Genomic DNA, 24,133 nt, shown 5'->3' with positions numbered 1-24,133 from the left:
TACGTTTAACTTTGATATTAACTTTGTAGAATATCACGATAATATAATATCATGACCAAAGTATCATGATACGTATCGTATTGCAACATCCTTGCCAATACTCACCCCTAAAAACTTAGATTTTCATTGATTAGGAAGCCTAACAATGTAACCAATAGATAGAAAAAAAATTAGATGATAGACCTTTGTTTTTAGTGTATTTTACAGCTGATTTGGGACCTGTTAGCATAAGAGATGCTAACAGAAAGCTAACACAAGAGGAAGGTTAAGTTTTATTAGATTAATTATTTCAGGCTCAGTAATTGTGAATAATTGTAATTGAACTTTCGTAACTGAGAACGTAATTGTGAGAATAAAAAACAATTGTAATTTAAAAATAATTGGGAAAAATGCTGGTCACTGTAATCGTAATTGAATTGTAATTCAATTACTGTTATGTAATTGAAAACATAAGAGAAAAATGTAATTGAGCCCAACCCTGAAGTGAACTTCCATGTGTAACAGTCTGGGTCGTTTCCTGGCAACTCCTTTGTGTCGTTTTCTTTTTTTTTAAATGTACGTTAAGGTTTCGTTCCTGATAAAACGTGTCTGAATAAATGAAACCACACGTTTCCTGGCACTTCACACTGTGTCAGGTCTTCAGTGCACAAGTAGAAAAAACCTTGGAGCTCAATGAACGAGAGCATCCAAAACTTATTCTTCAACGTCTCTGGTTTTTAGAAACAATCTGTAAAGTCACGCACGGATCGTATGAAGCTGCCGATGGCTTTAGTGTGACATTGTAGTGCATTACAGAAGAGGTCCATTGAAAAGCATTTGTTAGCTATGCTGTCAGATAGCCACAAACTTTAATTCCACTTTTATAAGGATTAAACCGGAGTAGGACTTTGATTACAGGACTATGTGTGTTGTATGGATTACTGATCCCACTCCTCGTCCCAGGGCAGCGACAACTCTCACTTTCTTGGGAGGAGTGCAGCAAGTCTTTGTTTCTTGATGGGGAGGAAGTGGATCTCCTGAGAGCCGACCTTCTTCAATTTGATAGCTCTGCTCTTGGGGACCTTCTTGAGGGGGTCGTTGGCATTGTGCTGCTCGCTGCGGGACCCGGACGGGACTCCGTAGAACTGCTGCAGGGACGCCGCCTGGTTGCCGTCCCGTGTGATAGAGAAGTTTTTAGTGGAGACTCCGGAAAGGCCTTTTAGCTTCCCACAGAGGATGGCAGGGATGGCGTCCTTCACTGACACAATGACCTTGGCCGTCTGAGACGTGCTGAGGATCTCCAGGTTTGCAGATCCGCTCAGAGACGCGTCCGGACCTGTTGAGCTGGAGCCTCCAGCGCTGCTGTCCACCAGCCACTTGTGCTTACGGCTGAACTCCAGCGACGCCAGGCTGCCCAGGAGCTTAGAGTCCAAACCCTGGATGCAGTCGGTACCTAAAGGCAAAGGAATAGCCCCTGCCTTCTGATTGGCTGCTGGAGCTCCTTCTCTCGCTGGCTGAAGACACTTTTTTCTCACACCAGGCACTGACAGGTCCAGCACATTTTCCTGATGTGTGGGGTCGATGTACTCCTGCTTGGGTTGAACGGGACACGGTCGCACAGAAAGGTCTAGAACTTGTCCTTCGTCTGCGGGACATGAGGGTGAGGACACAGTCTGTGTCTGGGTGTGTGTGGGGCCTTTCCTTGAAGACGGCATGGCAGAGGTAGTGTTATGGGGGTACGTCTGAGTGCTTCTGCTCACAGTGCAAACGGGCTTGGTCATGTTCATCTTGGAGTCCTCCGATTGGGGGACGGGGATGGGGATGGGCAGTGGGATTGGCAGAGGCACTGGTAGGGGGATGATGACTGGGTATGGGACCAACAGTGTGGCTGGAGGAACTAAAGGGGCCAGAGGTGAGCTGTACGGAGGGGTGAGGGGAGGCAGGGCGAAGAAGGTGGAGCCTGGGGACTGACAGGGTGTAGAACCTGCCTGTGGGGGGAAGAGGTCCTGCAGAATGGCTGCAAACGCAGGATTCTGCAGGAGAGAGAGCAGATTAACGTCCTGCGCCTGAGCTGCTGACTTCTGCTCTGCAGCTGGAGGTAAACCAAAGGCCAACGGGTTCTGGCACAGGACGGTGTTCGGCAGAGGCAACTGAGCACAGTTGGCGGTCTGTGGGATTAAAGAAGGATTTACGTGCTGGATGACCTGCTGGTCCAGCACCAGAGGGAGAGACACTGGACTCTGGCTGGTTATCAGATACGGTGCCGACCCCATTTGGCTGAGCTGAGGGGCAGACGCTCCAGACATCTGAAGATGGATTGGCAACATCAGAGGACTGTCCCCTAAACACACTGGGTGGAGCACGGTCGTAGCTACTTTAAGAGCCACGCCCCCTGCTGACTCAGCAGTGGGACCTGCAGCTGACGGAGTCTCTGTGAGGTTTGGGAGCCCTTTTTTGTTGTCACAGCTCTCTCTCTCTGTAGAACTGAGAGTGTTTGCTCCGCTCTCCTCTTTGCTGGTGGCTCCGCCCACCTCGGGGATGCATCCATCAGTCTGTGTCTGAGTCGTGGTTGCAGACACATCCCTGCTTGCCTCCATGTTTCCACCACAAGAGTTTGTAAACAATGTTGAGTGTTAGTAACAGGTCACATCCATTATTCCTCTGGGTACCTGAAACACAGAAACAAAAGTTGGAGTTTGAAATCCCTTTACATCAAAAACACTAGACACAGTAACCGAGGGCTGGGCGATACAGACCAAAACTCAGTCTCAATATTTTTTCTCAAAATGGCGATACATGATTGGCTCAATGGTAAATGGTAAATGGACTTGATTTATATAGCGCTTTATCACCACACTGAAGCAGTCCCAAAGCGCTTTACATATCAGCTCATTCACCCAATCACTCTCACATAGGGCTGGGCGATATATCGAATATACTCGATATATCGCAGCTTGTAGTCTGTGCGGTGTTGAAAATGACCATACCGTTAAACTCGCGGACTTTTTTTTTTTTTTTTAAATATCTTAGTGGCATTATGCACAAAAGGTGCACTTAAATTTAGTGTTGTTTTGAAATGTCATCTTAATGACAACATGCACAAAAGGGCACTATTTGTTTTAAAATATTGTAGTGGCATTATGTACAAAAAGTGCACTTTAATTTTGTGTTTTGAAATGCCATGTGAGTTGCATCCTGCACTAATGTCTTGTTTTGAAATGTCTCTGTGACAATTTTGCACAGAACGTGCACTTTCTGTTGACAATTTTATGTTTGAGCCACTCACTGTTTAATAAATACAGTTATGTCAACTTTGACTTAGTTGTGATATCCCCTTTTTTGCATGAAAGTTTAAAATTGGCATATATTAATGCAGTATGATCAAGAATGTTTTAATGTAGACATATAGAATCATCATACTGGTGTGATTTTGCGCATCAAAGTGTTAATTCAAGGGTAATGCAAAATATCGAGATATATATCGTGTATCGTGACATGGCCTAAAAATATCGCGGTATTTATAAAAGGCCATATCGCCCAGCCCTACTCTCACATTCACACACCAGTGGGACAGGACTGCCATGCAAGGCGCTAGTCGACCACTGGGAGCAACTTAGGGTTCAGTGTCTTGCCCAAGGACACTTCGACACATAGTCAGGTACTGGGATCGAATCCCCAACCTCTCGATCAGAAGACGACCCTCTGCCACGGTCGCCAATGGTAGAGTGGGTCGTCCAATGACCGAATGGTTAGGGGTTCAAATCCCGTTCTCTCCAAGTTATTGTTGTTGTGTCCTTGGGCAAGGCACTTTACCCACATTGCTTTGTATGAATGGGTATGAATTGTGCATGAATGTTGATGGTGGTCAGAGCGGCCATAGGCACAAAATGGCAGCCACGCTTCTGTCAGTATGCCCCAGTATGTAGCTATAATTTAGCTTACCACCACCAGCATGACTGATGCAAGTGACTGGTGTGAATGAATGTACAGCGCTTTGAGTCTTCTTAAAAAAAACATGATATAAATCTAAGCCATTATTATTTTTATTCAATCTGGATAATTTTAATTCCGATGAAGTCTGACCAGAAAAACAATTCAGGGTTAAATTTGCTGATGAAAAATGCTACACAGACACATTTACTAACAAACAGCTGCACAATATGTGCTACTTTTTGCTTTTTCTCCCATAAGGGACAGCACGTGTGAGTGAGTTCTGTAGTGTGGCTTGTTTAGGGGAAGGTCTGTGTTAGGACGCACTCAGAAATCCATCAAACTGTGTTTTTCTGCTGTTCTGAGAAGTAGTGAAAGCAGCCACTTCTAAAACAAGTATTTTAAAACAAAATAAGCTATAAAAAAAAAATATACATATATATATATATATATATCGATATATATATATATATCGATATAGGCAATATTGTAATTTTCTATGTGGCCTACACTGATTTTTAAGCTGTTGATTGTTTTCTGTTGCACTTTTTGATCATGTAAAGCACATTGAGTTGCCTTGTGTATGAAATGGGCTATCCAAATACATTTGCCTTACCTATATCGCCAAAAAAGAAAACTTGATATATCTTGAATCTCGAGATATCGCCCAGCCCTACACTAGTGTGGAATTCATCCTTCAGGCTTTCTGAAGGTCACTCGCTTCATGTTGTGTCTACAGCTGCTCAGTTAGGACAAAAGGGCAACTTCAGAAAAACACCATACTCTGCTTTCATCACATCTAGCATTGTGGAGTGATTTTATCTCTAGAGCTCAGAGCCCAAAGCTTAGCAGTGATGCTTCCATTAAAAACATAAAGGTGAAATGAGGACTTTGATCCCCATCACATTAAAAGCTTCTGAGTAGCTCATACTTCAGTGACAGTTTGCATGGAGACCTCCTGTTTTAGAAAACTGTGTTTGTTGGTATAAAAGGGTTCAGACAAGGGCAGTGAGCGCAGTGATGGTCGGCCTCTCAGCTCCAGTTCAGGTACTTCTGTATTCTCCCTATGCCTGTCAGACCAGGGGCCTCATTCATAAACGCTGTCTACGTACAAAACAAAGCGTACGCCACATATAAGTAATGTTTGGGACTTAAAAATAAATATGTGCACCTCCACGGTAGCGCTGACTCTGCCCTACGCACAAAAACATGAGAAACTGGAAACTCCGCCCCCAACAGAAGGATGAAATTAAAGACTGCTCTGTAAAATTAATACAATTGTGTGAAATAATTAAACATTGCACACTTCACAACACACATCATATATGAAGGATATATTTGCAAAAACAAAGGAAAAAACTGTACTGATGCCCCAGAGACTCAGTGACGTGCACGCACCTACTATTACAGTTTTATTATAATAATAATAATAGTAATTCAAATCACATGATCATTGCGCAAAACTGCTGATCAACTGGCTGCATCACCTGTAGCTGTTATAAAAAGGAATGCGCACACAATACGTAAAGACGCACAGTGTTTTATCAGGCACTGCTGGAGGACGAGGTGCACGGCAAACTCTGGAGGAGAGGATCTACAGGGACCAGCGAGACCTACAGAGGCAGGACCCCCCGTGAGGACGAGGTGCTGCAGGAGGGAAGACGAGGCTGCACCCCCGGCCTCACTCACCACAGCACCACTGACCAGTAAACACCCTGGAACTGATGAAAAATATGGTTTTATTTGAAATTAAATATTGTGAATTACGTATAGTACCAAAGGTGTTTTACTATCTTTTCTTTTATATTATTTCAAACAAGGAAACAAACTTCAATCCAATGCTTCTGGCGCACATAGTGCATCTGTGTCCCCCTCAACCTCCGTTATAAGGTTCCCCAATGATCCTGCAGCCTTTTGTCTATGATGCTGAGCTCCAGTGCTCTTTCCACCACATGTTGAACAGACGCTCTTCCTACGGAGAGTGATACACATTTTCTCCTCCACTTCTATGTCTTTTTCACCTCAGTCACAGTCTGACAATGCAACGTGATTGGCCTTTCTATCATTCATAATGCGCACTGTCACACCAAATTATGCTCTCCTACGTGTGTCCACCTCAACAATTAATACCGCCACCTCACATTGAGTGAAATGTGTTTTATTTGTTTGTTTTCCCTTTGGTCCACCGTAAAATAAGTATTAGTGAGTATTAGGGCTGGGATTAATGATTTTTTTTTTTTAAATTAATCTCGCGATTATTTTTTCGATGCATCGATTAATCTAACAATTCATTTTTCCAGTTCGATTCGACTTGATTATCTCCCCATTAATTGACTAAAAGTAATTTATACATGTTGATTTGCATATCTAAAATGAAAAAAAAAAAAACATGAATTCCTTAACATTGCAATATATGTTTATTGCTCTTCAAGTCAGAATTCCAAAATAAAGTTCAAGTTAGAATATAAAAGTACAAAATAATGCATTAAGAGTCAGAGATAGCATTAAATTAAACTGTCCTTTTACCTAAAGAATTGTGTGTGTGCGTGCGTACGTCCGGAGCAGATTGATTATAAGCTGTATGTATAGTCCATATTGACAGGTGGACAGTGGAGGTGGAGTGCACACCAGTGTTGTGCTCGTTACTGAAAAAAAGTAACTAGTTACCGTTACTAGTTACTTCATTCACAAAGTAACTCAGTTACTATTTTGATTACTTACACCAAAAAGTAATGCGTTACTGGAAAAAGTAACTTTTGAGTTACTTAAAATTAAAGAATGTATTATTTATTTTGGGTCATTTGTGTCCATACAGCTTCATATTAGTGATGTAATAATATAATAACCCACTGTTGATCAACTGCTATAAAACAACCATAAATGATGTGCATATAAAGCAAAAAACAGCTGCTCCAAAATTAAAATAGTAATTTTTCAGCCTTAACACAGTAATGTAAAGTAAGCTGTGCATATTCCAGGTGCACATCCTGCTGTTGAAAATGCTTATAAAAATAAATGCGGAAAAACTAATTCACAGGATTTTTCTCAGCTACACAATGCTTAACATATCAGGTTAATGAGCTGCTGTTAGCAGTGACTCAGCAGCAGCGACAGGCTGCTTATGTACAACAACGTACCGTGCAATAGTTTGGCTGACCTGTTCCAGTCACAGTCTGTTAAAATCCAGCCACAGCGTTAGCTTAGCTTCACTGATGCATCTTTTGGAGATAAAAATAATGTGCGTATTTCCACTCAGAGAAGCTCGTCCTGTTCTCGCATTGACTCGCCATGATTGGCGCACGTGATGTAAACAGAAACACGCTGACAATGCTTCTTCTTCTACTGTTTTACCATGTTTGGTACGGCATCCCGCAAAAATATGTAGCACCACTGTAAACAGGAAGTACACAGCAGCTAGCAAAGTAACGGACAAACACACCATATTGTAACGGTAACGGCGTTATTTCTTTATTGCGTTACAGTACTAGTTACTGTCAAAAGTGACAACACTGGTGCACACACACACATGCGCGTTTCTGTGTCCTGAAACGGATAGAACTGTCCGCTGCGAAAGTAAATGGGAGCGCATCGCTCCGCTGTAGGACTCTCTCTTTAAACATGCTGATACTCGCGTCGACGCGGTGCCATCCGGTCACACCCGGGATAAAGAACGAGGGTTACGGGGAACAGCTACCTACCACGAATGAATGCGTGTCTTCACTGCCTTGCACTTTTGAAACTCGGAGGAGCCACTCGTGTTAGTTATTCTACGGCGCCGCCATCTTTGTTTGGGTCAGACGACACATCGGCTCGCACATTTTGTGTCGACGTCATCGATAACGTCAACGTCATCGATAATGTCAACGTCATCGATAACCCGTTGTTCCGGCCCTAGTGAATATTCATTAAGGGCGTTCACCTGACCTTTTATAACCACCGTATGGGCAGAGTAAGGTGTTTCCTCACGTGCGACAACTTTCAAGTTGATTGTCATTTATAAACAGAAACAGATTTTAGAAGTCTGACAGTTTTTTTGCTATGTACTTCCTGGTTTTTAGCATATGCCAGCTGAAGTTTTCTTACCTAGGCACAGTTTTATAAATGAGGCTCCAGGTCCTTGGTGCAACATTCCCAGCAGCAGTCTGGGAATGTTCTGAGTGTTGTATGCTTGAGATGAATTAGAGAGACTGATGGAGGATATGGGTTCTCAAAGAAGGTACTCACTAAGATCCTTGTCAGAACAAAACCTGGTGCCGACCAAGTTACCGTGGTGATTTAGCTCCGTAAAATATAAGCGAGCTTCGTAGTCCAGCATACACTGATTAAATCCTGGAAGTTAGTGCGATAAGAGGTAATCTAACTTCATAGCATGGCCCCTTAAAGAAGAAGAAACAGGTCTGTGAAAGCAGAATTCTTGCTTGTTTGTAGGCGCTAAATACTTATATTTTGCAAGAATTTACAAATAAATTCTTTAAAAATCATTCAATGTGATTTCCCAAATTTTATTCTTCACATATTGTCTCTCACAGTTTAAGTTTTGTATCTATGATGAAAATTACAGATCTCTCTCATCATTTTAAGAGGGACAACTCACACAATCGGTGGCTGCCAAATACTTTTTTGCACCACTGCTACTCTGAGCTACTTATTAAAGCCATTTACTTCAGTTTGTGTTGTTGTTGTTGGCTCGTAACATGACTTACACATAATGACTGAGCATCTATCAACATGAACGGCTTCGTTATTGCTAAATAGGGCAGCAAAATTCTGTGAATTTTAAAGCTAGGTACTTTCCCTGGGAATGAACACAAATTTATGGGAATAATTGGGGATTTAGAAAACTGAAGGTTGGCCTTTACAGGGATGTTAAATATGATTGTAAAAATGTATTTTAGCATCCCGTTGACTTCAAAAACCTTTCCAAAATAAGATGCTTCCAAATTTCAATAATTCTAAAATTCTACTTAAAAAAAATCTTTTGAAATTTATTTTTTTTATTATTTTTGCATGGATGCCAATATTTATGTTTAGATATGAAGCAGTTATCTAAAATTACTTCCAACTTCTAGTTAATTCTAAAAAAAGTATCTATTTTTGAATTTTCCTAAAATTTCCAAGCCTAAATTTCCTGTGAAATTTCCTGGTAATTGTTGGCCCCTTTGTCATTCTAGTCGTAAATAAATAAACCTATGTTAAAGGGGACATATCATGGTTTTAAATCCTTCCTTTTTAGATATAAATCATACAGTTGTGGTCTATATAAAGCGGAAATGCAATGCTTGGGTCTGAATTCCTCATTATTATAGCTCCCCAGACCCCTTTTCTACCCCTTTTCTGATGTGCTTCTAAGAGCAACTCGTTTTGGTGCGGTCTCTTTAAATGCAAATGAGACACTTCATACCCCGCCCCCTCTCCAGGTTCAACTCCACCCTGCTCGGCCCTTTTTGTAGTTCGATAGAACAGATATGGCTATGTAGCGGCGCAGAAAAAGTTTATTCACACATTATTTACACAATGTCAACAACGGAATACTTGTCCATCCAGCTTTACATGTTTGAGCCAGAGTCTGACCCAGCGGAGCGAGATGAAAATGAAGATGATGAACCTGCAGAACCCTAACAAGTGAGCTAACACAAGCACCGAGCTAACGCTAGCGCCAAGCTAACGTCACGAAATGCATTTTAATACAGTCTTTTCGGAGACAAAAACGGCAAAATGAAATGACTAATGAAAACTTTAGACTTAAATTAAATCACGTAGGCCATATCGTCAAGGATCTAAAACGAGCACACAACGCTAACATATGAAGACGGTGCAACTGCTAATGCTAACAAAACAATGACAGGGACGTCTTATCATCACACTTTTTAGCGTTATTTACAGCTTACCGAAGTGCTCTGTTTGTCGTCTCCAAAGATAGAAGGAATTGAACCCTCAATCAGACAAAGTCTTTCATCAAATCCTTTTTTATACTGGTGGAGGTTGCTGAAGCAGTCATCCTTGAAGTGCTGCGCGCACACAAAAATGACCTTACCCACAGATGTGGGTACATTTCCGTGAAAAATAAAACTCAACCAGGCACTTTGAAAAGGTTCTGATAGTGGGAGACGGTGTAATGAAGCGTGTGGGTTACTATATCCAACAACCAAACATTTTGATTTCTCCTCTCGCAACTTCTGCATCCTGGAGCTTGAACTACAAAATAAAAGCGCGAAATAAAAATGGCGGATTGCTCGAAGTGTTGGGCCTGGAGTCGATGTCCTAATTTGGCAGTTCCGCTGACGTGATTATTCAAAAAACATAATAGAGAATCGAAAAAAATTGAAAAATATGACCAAAACAGAATATAAAGATATCAACGGAGCACCTGAAGAGATTAATTTGAACTTTTCTGTGCTTCTAAACAATCTAAATATACATCAAAATGCATTTAAGGGCTAAAAAAGTGGATTTAGCATGATATGTCCCCTTTAAGTGGTTCTGTTGTACTGAATGAACCATTGTCACAAAGCCTCAAGACACATTTGATATTATTTCCACAATAATCTTTAAATGCAAAAGCCCAGCTGTGAAGGGCTCTACTCACATACAAAAAAATGCTACAAATGGCTAGGTGATAAATGTCCTTCTGAATGCTCATTTTAACATTATAACACAAGTGAATGAAAAATTTGCATTCATTAACATTACAGTAGCTGCGTTTCGATTAAAAACTGGTGATGGAAACACCAGAATGTCGAAAAAGCATTTAAATATCACAAAAAACGTTTTACACTTTCATGAGGAGGAATTTCAGACGTTTCGATATTGAAATGTGTCGCAAAAGTGCTATGGAAACACTTTTTCAACAAACATGTCAGAACGTGATGTACCTGGTCACATGACCACTTCTCTCAGAAGAAAACATGGCACAGTACGTGTAAACCAGTGACGTGCCGTGAGCACTAGGGTAGGGTAGGCAGGGCGTTCCAAATCTAGACCACCAATGTTGACACCAATGACAATTCCATATGTTTCTGCTGGCAAGTGTTAATTCAATTCAACTTTATTTGTATAGCAAAATTTACAACAAAGTCATGGGTGTGGGATACATATGTATGTGTATATACGTATATATGCATATGTGTGTATCCATAAAATGAAGAGTCCGTCCTTAAGACTGCTCTACTGTAAAGTGCCTTGAGATACCATTGGTTATGATTTGGCGCTATACAAATAAAGATTGATTGATTGATTGATTGATTGATCTCAATGCGCTTATCAAAATAAAAAAACAAGATCCACATGAACAAGCATTTAGCCATCTAACAAAATAAATCAACATCATAAAACACCATAAAAGAAACATAAACAATTATTTAATATAGCCTCCATACTCTCCCAACAAGATATATCTCATGACACGGGAGCACATCCGTTGTTTGTGTTAGAAACAGATACACAGAAAGAATGACAACAACAACAACTTGGAACAGCCTCAGTGAGGCGCATCCACAAAGTCAATCCTTCCTTTTGTACCATTCACTGTGGAAAATACGAAACATTTTCTGACCTTACCTTTGCTGAAGGTCTGGTAGCTCAGGTGTTAGTCTCCCATCTTTTAAAAGCTGACATTTTTCCTCAAAAAAAAGCTTCATCATCTCTAGCGCTGTCATCCTGCCTGTAGTGTTATCCCGCCCACTAGCAAGAGAACGTAGCAGCAGCGGTCACGTGATATCAATTCACTAATGCACTGTGAACTTAGGTATAGTATTGAGCATAGCGCGGTTACGTCCAAAGGCAGGTTAGAGAGCTGCCTTTGGACGTAAATGGTTGTCATCAAGGGGAAATGACTGCACATGCGCAAACACATAAAAACACGCTATGGGAACAGAGGCAAAGCAGCAACGTGTCTTTGAGAAGGGGTGTGGCCTCCTCCTGCCTTACAGCGGTTAGGAAATAGCGATGTTTAGCGATTTGGGCTATGAAAAGCACAAAATGCTGACACTTTCAAACTTATAGGTATTGAAGGCTATCGGAAATTGAAAAATAAATAATTTATAATTATATTACAATTAATTCACCCTTGGGTAGGCACTGCCTACCTTGCCTACCCTGACTGCACGTGACTAGTGTAAACGCATTATACTTTAAAATTATTACTGTTACATTAGACGGGAAACAACAAAGGAATACTGAGTGTTATAAGGAGGTTTGGAGCATCTATCTTCCTGTAGCAAAGTCTCGGGAGTTACGAGGCTCCTGCCCAAAACGTTAAATAGAAACGAAACACATTCAAAACACAATTACACTTTGTCGACATTTATAAATATTGATTTATTTTGCAAAAATCTGTAATGGAAACCCAGCTATTGTCAATATGACTGGCGTATTTCTGCATTCCAGGCAGCATTTGACCTCAAGATGTCACAATTAATGCCATCAAATGGTAAACAGAAGTTTTGGACAAGCAGCTGGATTATTTAAGATTAATGACAAACATCCTGATTATTTCAGAGTGAAACACTGCTCTCGGGTTCTTCCACCTCTTGCTTTTGGCTTCAGTTTGCTCTTACGTTGTGAGTGTTGTATGTCATTAAATTAAACAACGCAATGATTTGTAGGCTCAGTCAGATCTTGAGAGCATACACACACACTTCTTGACATGCTGTTAAGCTCCTCCCCTCCTCCACACTTGTCTTTTCTGGTTCAGTTGAGGAGTTTAAGCCTGGGGGGTAATTAGCCAAACTCATCTTGAGGGAGGAAAGCTTTTCATTAGCAGGCTTTAGAAAAGCATGGAAAAGGTCACTATTAGAAGATGGCCCAGTTTGGATTAACCACGCATCAGTCAACAACACATCCTCCCAGTTTTCCCAGTGCTTTTATGACCCTGCTGTGGATTGGCTTTCCTCTACATGACATGACACCTTTACACAACACATGTTGTGCCTGCACTGACCGTCCACCCCCATCGATCTGAGGTGACACATCCCACGAGTGCACAGAGAAACACAAACCCCACGTCATAGAGGTCAATTATTCATGCTGATGGGGAATATTCAAGAATAAGTTTTAGTTCTTTGAAATGGGAAGAAAAAAACTGAAATTAAACTAAAACATACCAACCAATTATGTATGCTTTGCCTTTTTAGTGATTAACTCGATTAGATACACACATGCAGATCTCAATTCCTGAAAGAAGCAGAACTTGTTTTATTTTTCTATGAACGTCCTTCTGTGGTATCAGGTTTCCTCTGTGAGCAGTGAGAAGGCCCTTCATCCCTGAGCTGGTTTGGTATTGTCCTGTAGTACAGATAAGACACTGTAATAAGGCTCTGATGGACTATACTGAGGATCCCCCAGCCAGGCCCTCAGCTGGCCCCTTAGGAAAAAAAAAGAAGAACGCAGTCTAACAAGGTTTAGGTTCCTGTGTTTATTCTGCAATAGACACTTAGGGCCTATGCTACAAAGCTAGATAATTATATCCTGGATTAATCTCCGTTAGCGGGCTTCAGCTAACCAAACATTCCCTGTCAGAAAGAAGCTGATATCAATCCACTGGATGATAAACAGACAGTGCTCTTATCAGTTAAACTTTATTACAGCACACATGTTTTTCTATTCAAGTAGACCTCTATCACACACACTGGAATAAGAGCACATTGCTTCACAGTCGGTAGTATGTTCCTGCTGATGCTGTCAGCCTCACTAGCGTATAAATGAATGAATGAATTAACGAATTAATTAATGATTTCAGCCGTCTGCACATACAAAGACACAGACTTCATCAGCTGACTTAAGATCAGTCCATCAGATATAAATCTATATATTTCCTAAAAGATGTAATCGGTAAATGAAAGGATTGCATCATTGTCTAAATACTCTCGCCTGTCAGCTGTCAGATCAGATCCACACAGTGACGTGATCACACATCACCTTTCATTGGACAGCTGGTTTTCTAAGAGATCTGATTGGTCAAGAGGCAGAACTTTATCACTAGTTAACATTTAAGCTAGAGAAAAACCTGGTCGGGACCAGGTTAGCTGTGAAAGACTAGTTGCCATTGTGATTCAGCTTCAGCAAGCTTTGTAGTCCAGCACACATGGATTAAATCCAAGAATTTAACGCCATAAGAGGTAATCTAGATTTGTAGCATACCCCCCTGAGAGAAAAATATTTACTATTACCAGCAACACACAAAATGACAAAGACACACTAAATGAGAGAAAAACACACAAGATCACTACAAAATAGGGATGTAACGATTCACTCAACTCCCGATACGATTCGATTCACGATACTGGGTTCACAATACGATTCTCTCACGATTTATTTTACAAAATGGGACTGTAGACAAATTTTTTTTTTGGGAAAAAAACTAGAAAATACTGTACTATTTTCCTTTTATTTTTCATTGTCAAAAGAATTCCTTGATAAACAATTCAAAACAATGCAATTTAATTAAAAATAAATCTTGAATGAAATAAATAAAGGAATAATACAAATGAAAATGAAGCTTATCAATTTAAATTCTGGTTCTAAAATAAACAATGCAAAACTGCATAATAGTTCTTTTTCTTTTAAAAGTGCAACTGAAAATGTATTTTGTGCCTTAACAATTGGACTTTAAAAAAAACCGTGATTACACTGATTTACGTCATATTTGTTTGGACCAGCAGAGGGCGCTGGTAATACAGTGGTCGGTTGGCATGCAGATATCTTGCAGTGAAGAAGAGAAGCTTTGCTAGCAGACAGAGCTAATAGAAAAACGTGACTTTTACAGATATTCAAGTAATATTGCAGATATTCTTTCGGTGCTTAAGGGGTAAAGAATCATTTATTAACATATTTAAGAGTAGAAGGCGGCCAGAAAGAAACTATTAGCAGACTCCGCCCGCCGCCTACACTTGTGGTTAAAAAAAGTACTGCGATTCAATTTTCAGAAAATCGCTATCAACCGTGATACCTATGAATCAATTTTTAACTGCCTTACGATTAATCGTTACATCCCTACTACAAAATATACAAAAATAACGGAGAAACATACAAAACGAAATAAATAACCAAACGACACCAAACACACACACATGGAGAGAATATTTTAAATAATACCAATAACACACAAAAACAACAACAAAATAATAGAAAATTATTCTGAATAAAAAGACAAAGTAAGTACTTGGATTCAAAAGTTAGAGAAATAAAACGTTTTAGAACCACTCGTTTATTCCAACGCTAACAGACTGGACACAAGTTCTTTCAAATTCTAGTACTTCAAGTGATGGTAGCTCAAGTACAGCTGAAAACAAATCTGACGCATCTTGAAATTCTAAATTCGGACAATAAATAGGAAGTAATGATCTATTCTAGGTTCCCTCAGAAATCAGAAAAAACATTCCAGGAAGTTTGAGGCAAGACATTTCCTGCTTGATAACATGGTCATGAGGTCTGTGACACGTTAATGCCTCCCTTGCACTGCATGAAAAGAGGCCTTTCTTGGCTGAGACACCATGACTGTCAAACAGCACCATGATTTAGCCTGATTGTAAACAACGTCCGGAAACGAACCCACATACTGAGTTCAACCTAACTTAGCTGTTCAAGTGAACTCTCTTTTAGAAATGTAAACTTGGTCCAAACAGAGAAATCAGAAAATGGAGTCTGACCACACTAATCTTCATGTTCCTCCAATCATAGTCGTACTCCGTGACTCTGCTTTGCCTCAGTGTCACAGACAGAAGGTCACACAATATCAAGGCTTAACTCATTTTGTTTTATTAAACATCCCAGGATTTAATTCAAACCATGCCTTAAAAGAGCACAGGGCAGAATCTGTGAAAAAATAAACATTGATTTTAAATCTTTTAATGCTAATGGCTGATGAAGCATTCAAAACCAAAGAGAATGAGCCCACACACATTTCTCACTATTGCCTTGAACAGGCTGTGAGATACATTTTAAACTGCTGTTCTGAGGCCGAATTTCGTGCGCAGTTTTGCAGACGTCAAATAACACTGAATGTGCGTTCTTGACGGCTTAAAGAGACATCCACTCTGCCGGAAATAAAAAAGAAGAAGACGGCTAGGAGACTGAAAGAAGACAAGCACAGTGGACTAAACTACTGTTTAGTTCCACAGATGTATGCAGAGGCATGTGCACAGGTCTTGCAGTAAACTGTCACATGAACGGCGAGTAAATAAATAACCGTCACAGTTGAAGTGCGGATCGGGGTACATTTTCTCGTCTGAGTCCGACCCAACAAGTAAAACCAAATTTCTTCCTCATACAAGTGACATATTTACATTTGTTTTATTGGTAAGCTTGCTTTTTATTAACAGACAACTGTTAATGTCAACATCAGATTGGCTCACGGGGCATGGTGCATGCACGACAACCAGTAGATCTATTTACATAATCTCTGTATAAAGATACGGATAATCCATGTTATTGCGCAGAAAAAGGAATATTTCAAAGGTGAACGCTTCATAGTTGTCCTTCTCTGCTCCATGGCCCTGCGTGCAGCGCTGATCCTGCTTTCACTTCAGCACTGCTACAGCAGGAAAGGAAGAACGCTGCGCGCAAACAACACTATGTGACCGAACCCGACCACCAGGTCTAAATATCTGTCCAAACCCGACTAGTCGAGTACCGCCAGGTCTCATCGGGCTTCGATCGGGTATCCATCCTCTATTCACAGTATCAGCAGGTGCTAAAGAGTTCATGTCTGCCACTGCGCCGGCTTGGCCGATGACTGCAGTTACCCAGATGGCCGTTGTGTCACTGTGGAGTCTTTTTTCTTGATTGTCCCCTATGCTCCTTTAGGATGCTTTTTTGACACACTTTGTTCTTCTGGAAAAGATTCAAAGGTGCGTGAGCTCCACTGCAAACATTGTAAGTTAACTGTGTTTGAAACACAGTTTACAGCTCTATGAAGGCACATACTGTGCCTCCAGAGAAGGTCTGGGCCTTATCACATCACTCAGCTACATTTTATTTCCACAAATAGACTATCTTTCCAAAGTGTGCTAATTAAATTGGTATTCTTCTTTACTCGTCGACCACATTTATAGACTAGGCTGTTAATAATAATATTATTAGTGGCAGTATAATGCACTTCTCATGAAATATGAGCTCATGCACAAGCCATTGCTTACAAACAGCCCTAAAAGTCTAAATGGATACAGACTGTCATTAAAACTAGCAGCCCATTTTATGTGTGTAAATCTAACATGTCATCTGTAAGAGGCCTGTGTTCACCAGCCAGTAACAGCTAATTGAGTAAATCGGCAGGAGGAGACCCAACGGAGCGCCAAATGAGACCCCTCCCCTGTCGCCGGTGCTGTAATGATTTCCACATTTGCTTTTTCCCCTTCTCATTGATGGAATGCTCACCATAGAAAGTAAATAGCAAATAGAAAACAACTTTCACTGCAGTGAGAGCTGCAGCTTCTTCTGTCCAAGCACAAGCTTCATCCAGGTTTGATTTAGACTTCAGGACAGAAGACACAAAACCTCCAGGGATGGGTCAAAGGTCATTGCCTTCAACACCCGTCCACTTCAATAGGCAATTAGTCTCATTAGAAAAACCCACAGAGCCTCATCATGATGCTTTCCCATCACTGCCCATTATCATTCATTTGACTGCTTGTCCTACAGCTGATCCCATGCATGCAACAATGAGGCAGAAAGCACCGAGGAGGTCAAATACATCATTAGACATTTTGAAACAAGTTTCTTTTTAATCTAATTTGTTGTTTTTCTCAATGTTAAAAACTATTAATATACCCAAAAAATCTAATTCATTTTGATTTTTATTCAATTCTAGAATACTGTAGATATTATGTTGACCAATTGGTTAATAATAAATGGGTCAGTTTTTCTCATACCTACCTCACTGAGGCTGTTCCGAGTTGTTGTTGTTGTCATTCTTTCTGTGTCTCTGTGTTTCTAACACAAACAACGGATGTGCTATTGTTCTCTGTTTGAGTAACATCACTTGATCAAGCTTGGGCTGTGCGATTTTGCCTAAAAAAAATCACATTTTTTTTAAGGAAAAATTCGAGTTTCGATTTTTTTTTAATGCACTTAAAAATGACTGCAGACATCAGATATATTGTCAAAAGTGCAACTTTATTGCTATGATTGTCCTCAAGAGTTAAAATGCATAGAACAATCCCAGAATAAAAAGTTAATGAGACTCTGTCATTCAACAATTTCAAGCTTTAACTCAGGTTTAAGCAAAAGTGCAACACCAACTTCACAGTAGCTTAAATTATCTGATGAAGAAATCAGATAACTACATATTTTATAACATAACAATTAAAAAAATAAACGCTTCCATTAGCATCTCAGCATAGTGCGAATAAAAAATTTGACATGCCTGTGGCAGACATATAGCCTACTCAAAGGGTAAACAATGTACTTTGAGGAAACAAAATAAATACTAATAAAAATAAAACTATAATAAAAAAAATGCATGTCAAAAATAAAAATGTAATTTAAGATAATGAGTACAATTAAAAGGTAAATATAAGTTGTACTGACATGGATTATTCTGACTACTCATTTTTAATCATTCGTGTATACTGTATAAAGATGTATGAGAGCAGCATTAATGTCACCCAATTCAAGTATTGATCAACTTAATTTAAGTAAAACTAATTTGAGTCATCCTGATGACATCATTCCACACCGTAATGATTAAACAAAAATAAATGACGCAAGGAAGCATCAGTTATTTCACCACTAGGGGCCAGAATATTTTAATGTATTAGAAGCTATCATTAAAGCGATTATCTGGAGGATGAAAAGAGAGAGAAAAAAATTCAAAAGCAAACGTCTCGATGTCCCACCCTAAACAGCTCCACTTCCTCCCCCTGCCTCTGCCAATCTACCAGAAGCCACGCCTTTATTTTTGTGCACGTTGTGACAACAGCATTCAGTTCCACAATCACTTTGATTGACAGTCTCCGCTACAGGAAGTCAAAGCGTATTGGCTGGGCGATCGCGGAGCGATTTGCAATTTGTATAAGGGTTTATAGAACGAAGGCTTGTAACCATCTCTGATTGGCCAGCAGCCTAGGAAGGCGATTCTCTGCAATTCTGATTGGTGAACATATATATCACTCAAATGATGAAGACGGAAGGAAAAACCTCAGCATTTGAGGTTACATTATCGCAGTAGTGAAAACCTTAATATCGATGCGATTAAGGTTAATCATTCAGCATTACTACGGAGTGATGTTGCGCCTCATGCTGCGTTTTCAGCAGCGTAAGGGAGATTTTCTGTAGTTTTTTTCCTTTTGTAATCTGTGCCATCATAATAATTGTTGCACGCTTTGCATTTTAATCTGCATAACTGACCAACACACACATCAGTCGCACAGTCTATTTAATACAGGCGATTTGCTCGGATGCCCCTGTCTTTACTTGAGGACCCCAGGGAAGGAACAATCTAACGCCATTCCTCATGGCCCTTCATCAATTCAACAAATAACTTTTGGCTTTAAAGCAATTATGAAGGAACAAAAAAATTTTCTGGGGGTTGGGATGTCCCCGGATCCCCCTAAAACACTCACGCCAGCGCTGTTCGCTCGCGCACCATGCAGTCCCCCTACACTGTGAAAAAATCCTGGTGAGAACCCTGCCATTGTTGTGTCCACACACATTAAATAAAAAAAACGTAGGTGTATAATTTGATAAAAGATTTGATTAAAGGTTGAATATATAAAAATCCTATTTTAAGATGTTAGCTACTGTTGTAGCACTCCAGACGGGTCTTGGTCTCGAGACCACATTTTGGCTTGTTTCGATCTCCAACTAGCCATACTCGGGAATTTCTGTCATAACGAGACCAGCACTGATCTGCTATTCTTCAACTTCATTAATGTGATAATAAGGAGAAGCACTTGGACCTGTTCCTGATTAATTCATGTTGTAATTTGACTTAAAACGTTTAGCATTAGCTCACTGCTTGTTCTTCCTACTTGGAAATATTTTCCTTATATGTCAAACATCTACTAAAACTCAGACATCTGTCCATCTTATTTCTATTCAGAAATACTTCTGAATGCTTATGTTAGGCCTCATTCACCTGACAAATAAACATCTTGTTTTCAGATATTTAAATAAATTCTGGATTTTAAATACATAAAAGGATTTATTTTTCGCAAGAATGTAGTCGAAAGTTGGAAAGTGTTGCAGACACCTTGTTTTTATCTGTCAAATGTAATTAAAAGAAAACTCAAATTAAAGAGAAAATGCTCTTCAACTGTTCAAAATTGTCATTGTTTTTAGATTTTATGATTTGTATGGTCTTGGTCTTGACTCCCAAAGTCTTGGTCATGTCTTGGTCTTGATCCATTCTGGTCTTGAGCAAGTCTTGGTCTCAGTTAGTTTGTTCTTGCGTGCAACACTAATGTTAGCCTTATAGTCCTATAGCTCTTCCTTCAACAATGAATAAATGTTTTGAGTTACGCTGTGTTTTACTTTAGCTGGTAACTAATGTCCAATGGCAATGCTAATGGCCAATTTGTTTTTAATCACCGCCTTCAAGAGGGGATGACAACGCCAGTTTATTGGGGTTTGCATCAGAACTTTAAAATCTTAACGATATATTTGAGTGGTAACATACGGCTCGATTTCTTCTCAAGTCAATAACCATTGCATCCAAATACATACAATTAACTTATATAATAATACTTAAAAATCAAACAATTGCAATATATTTAGAAACAAATATCTGGAACTGAATAATAGGGTGTGTTAGTTCATGATGAATATTTACCTGCAAACTTTACGGGCCAGTCTAGATACCCTGACGGGCTGAATTTGGCCCACTGTCTAAAGTTGAAAAATAAATGTTACTTCATGACTAAATTGTCACTCTTGCACATTCATAGAGCAGGATATAAATCTGTGTTTTAAATTTGACACATTGTAACAAATAAAAATGAATAAGCATAGAACATAAACATGATAAATATAAATATGGACACCTGATGGGTCAACATGATATACAGTGAAACCAGAAGTTTAAATACACTGTGCAAAAACACTTTTTTTTCACTGTCTGAAGTTAAATCAGATTAAACCTCTCCTGTTTCAGGTCAGTTAGGATTACCAATAGGGGTGTTGAAAAAAATCGATTCGGCAATATATCGCAATATTACGTTGCACGATTCTCGGATCGATTCAAAATGCATCCATATTGATTTTTTTTTTTACCTTTATTTAACCAGGAAAGTCACTGCAGGAGACATTGTAACTGCACAAAGAAGTGCTCTGAAACCTGGGCATGTTGACCAGCTTGTGTTTTTTCAATAAAATCTAAAAAGAAAGTACTAACTTTCTGCATTTATTTTTTGTTCTAGGCATATACCTTATACTTAAGTTGCACTAAAGTCAAAGTTGGTTTAAAAGCCACAGGCAGATTGTATGTTATTTTTTTATTTTAAGTTGTTGGCACATGGCATGTTAAAGCCAATGTTTTGAGTGTAAAATATGCCAATAAAATCTATTTCATACATAATGTTCTCATGATGATGTGCACATTTACAGATTAGTTGTTTCTTGAGTCATATTTTAAAAAACAAATTGCAATAATCGCCTTATACTTTAATATCGGGATATATCGTATTGTATCGTGACCTATGTATCGGGATACGAATCGTATCGCCAGATGTCAGGCCATACACAGACCTAGTTACCAAAATTATTTCATTTTGCTAAATGCCACAATAATTTCTGAGATAATTTTTTATTACTTTCTTTGAGGTCAAAAGTTTACATACATTTCCTTAGTATTTAGTAGCATTGTGTTTGAACTGCATGACTTGGGTCAAAGGTTTGGGGTTTCCTTCCAGAAGCTTCTCACAGACAGTACTCTGCTGGAACTCTGGCCCATTCTTCCAGATAGAACTGGTATAACTGAGTCAGGTTTGTCGGTCACCTCCTCGCTCGCACGCACCTTTTCAGATCATGGCCAAACAGCTCCACTTTAGTTTCATCAGACCACAGGACATGTCTCCAGAAGTTAAGGTGTTTGTCTTGGTGTCTTTCTTATGTTTCTTTAGGAGTAATGGCTTCTTTCTCGCTGAGTAGCCTTTCAGCCCATGTTGGTGCAGGACTCGTCTCACTGTGGATAATGACACTTTCTTACCAGCTTCAGCCAGCATCTTCACAAGGTCTTTAGCTTTTGTTCTGGGGTTGATTTGCACAATTCGGACCAAAACACGTTCATCTCTGGGATACAGAGCCTCCTTCCTGAGTGGTGTGATGGTTTGAAATTCTCATGATGTTTATACTTGAACAGATGAACGTGGCACCTTCAAGCATCTGGAAATTGCACCCAAGGATGAACCAGACTTGTGGAGCTCCACGATTCTCTCCCTGATTTCTTTTGATTTTCCCATGATTTCAAAATAGGAAGTTGAGTGTTTGAGGCGGCGTCTTAAATTACATTACCAGGTGTGTCATAAATTAACTCACATGTTGTCAGTTAACCTATCAGGAGCTTCCAAAGTCATGACATCATCATCTGAGCGTCACCACGTTGTTTAAAGACATAGTACTTTTTGTGTATGTAAACTTTTGACCTCAGAGAAAGTAAGAAAAACAATTCTCTAAGAAATTATCTCTCTTATTATTGTAGCATTTAGCAAAATGACAAAAGTGTATGTAAACTTCTGGTTTCAACTGTTCATGTCCACCTGTACAACAAAATTCCTTTACCACTATGTCACACAACAAACTATTAACCCTGGCCTTCCAAATAATAACAAATATCTGTATTTGTCACTGACATTTATGCAGGAATGTAGGTCAAAAAGAAGAATAATATCAGCATTTTAATTCACTTGTACATGGAAACTGCTATTGAGTGAATGTAATGTTTGTATTAGTGTTCAAAAAGTTTGGTTTTCCTTCTTAAGGTTCAATAAGAACACAACTTGTTTATTTTGTATTTATTGGGACTGCAATTTGTTTAAGCACATATTTGTTCTCCTAACTTTTTCAGCACTTTAGTATGTGTGATGTTCCTGCGCTTCACTGTTTGTGTGATTTATGAATGACTTACACTTATGCTTACATCACACTTGTTTGGCAGAATGTTCTTACGTTGCCATGGTGAATGTTTACAAGACTGCAAGTCAATGTTTTCAAGTTTATAACTGTAATTGGAGTAGATAAATAAACTGTCTTTAATATTAACTCCTGCTTCATTTTCCTTAATCTTAACATAAGCCTAGCTTATAAAACAGAACTATTTATCTGTAATACATCTGATACTGTTTATTAGAACAAATTACATTGATTTATTGATTATGTTTGTTGAAAAATACATGAGAAGAGGACCTTGAAAAAATTATTGCAAGTTAAATCGAAATCGCAATATTGGGGGGTGGAAGGGAAGAGAAGGGGGGGTGGAGGGTGGTGATACCATACGATATCCCCCCACTCTAATTTTGGGGGTCGTGTCCTCCTGTGAACACAAAGACAGTGATGTTCAGCCTGTAGAACACGCTTTAAACCTGTTTAATGTCAGTGTTTAACTGTGTGTTACAGAAGCCCAGTCCGGGTTTGTCTCATACTGTACCCGACCCCTCACGCGCATAGCCTCACGCACGTGATTAGCAGCCTGTGACGCCCCGCACATCCACGCAATGACCCACAGCGGCCTCACACGCACGGACTCCGTGATGGAGCTGCTCCACAGTGGTCTGGTCTGACCCACATCCTCATCTAATCCCGAACGCAGTAAACAAAGTCCTCGTGCTAAACCGTAACATGACGTCGGCCCTTCACGCGCAGCTGGCCTACGTTAATGAACGGGCTCGCGCTGTCAGAGGCTGCGCGTCATCCTGTAAGCTAGCTGCACTCACATCAGCGACGCTGAAAAAGGCTTTAATAACCACGTATTTACAAAGTTCACACACCAGACAAAGTCCCTGTTAGTCCAGCTGCAGCTAACCATGAGATAAACGTGTGTTTTAACGTGAAAGCAACGTTTAAAGCTCGAAAAGGCTCCACTCACCCCCTTTCCATCCCCGCTATTTTAATGAAATTCTGCCATAAAATGTACATTTCAGCCACAAACGTCATCATTCACTCACCTTTCCTGTAGCTGAGCACATCAGCGACTGTGCTAAAGAACCGCACCCTCACAATGACCAGCCAAAGATGATCTTTATTACACGGAATAATGGATAAAGCTGCTATTTATCTCCTCTTTGCGATCCCAGCG

The 24,133-nt window shown here is 39.8% G+C and overlaps 1 protein-coding gene across 1 annotated transcript; it reads right to left on the bottom strand.

Annotated features, from left to right (window-relative positions):
* Positions 1-498: 498 nt before the first annotated feature.
* On the bottom strand, positions 499-24,133 carry rai2 (retinoic acid induced 2). The gene is made up of 2 exons (XM_028444837.1): positions 24,003-24,133; positions 499-2,648 (listed from the first exon to the last, which is right to left on the bottom strand). Exon 2 carries the CDS (start codon positions 2,574-2,576, stop codon positions 957-959), a length of 1,620 nt encoding a protein of 539 aa, XP_028300638.1. The 5' UTR covers positions 2,577-2,648; positions 24,003-24,133; the 3' UTR covers positions 499-956.

The sequence above is a fragment of the Gouania willdenowi genome, chromosome 4 (genome assembly GCF_900634775.1).
Source record: "Gouania willdenowi chromosome 4, fGouWil2.1, whole genome shotgun sequence".
Taxonomy (NCBI): Eukaryota; Metazoa; Chordata; class Actinopteri; order Blenniiformes; family Gobiesocidae; genus Gouania; species Gouania willdenowi.
Note: the sequence above shows the minus strand (reverse complement) of the source record. Positions and strands in the feature narration are given on the sequence as shown.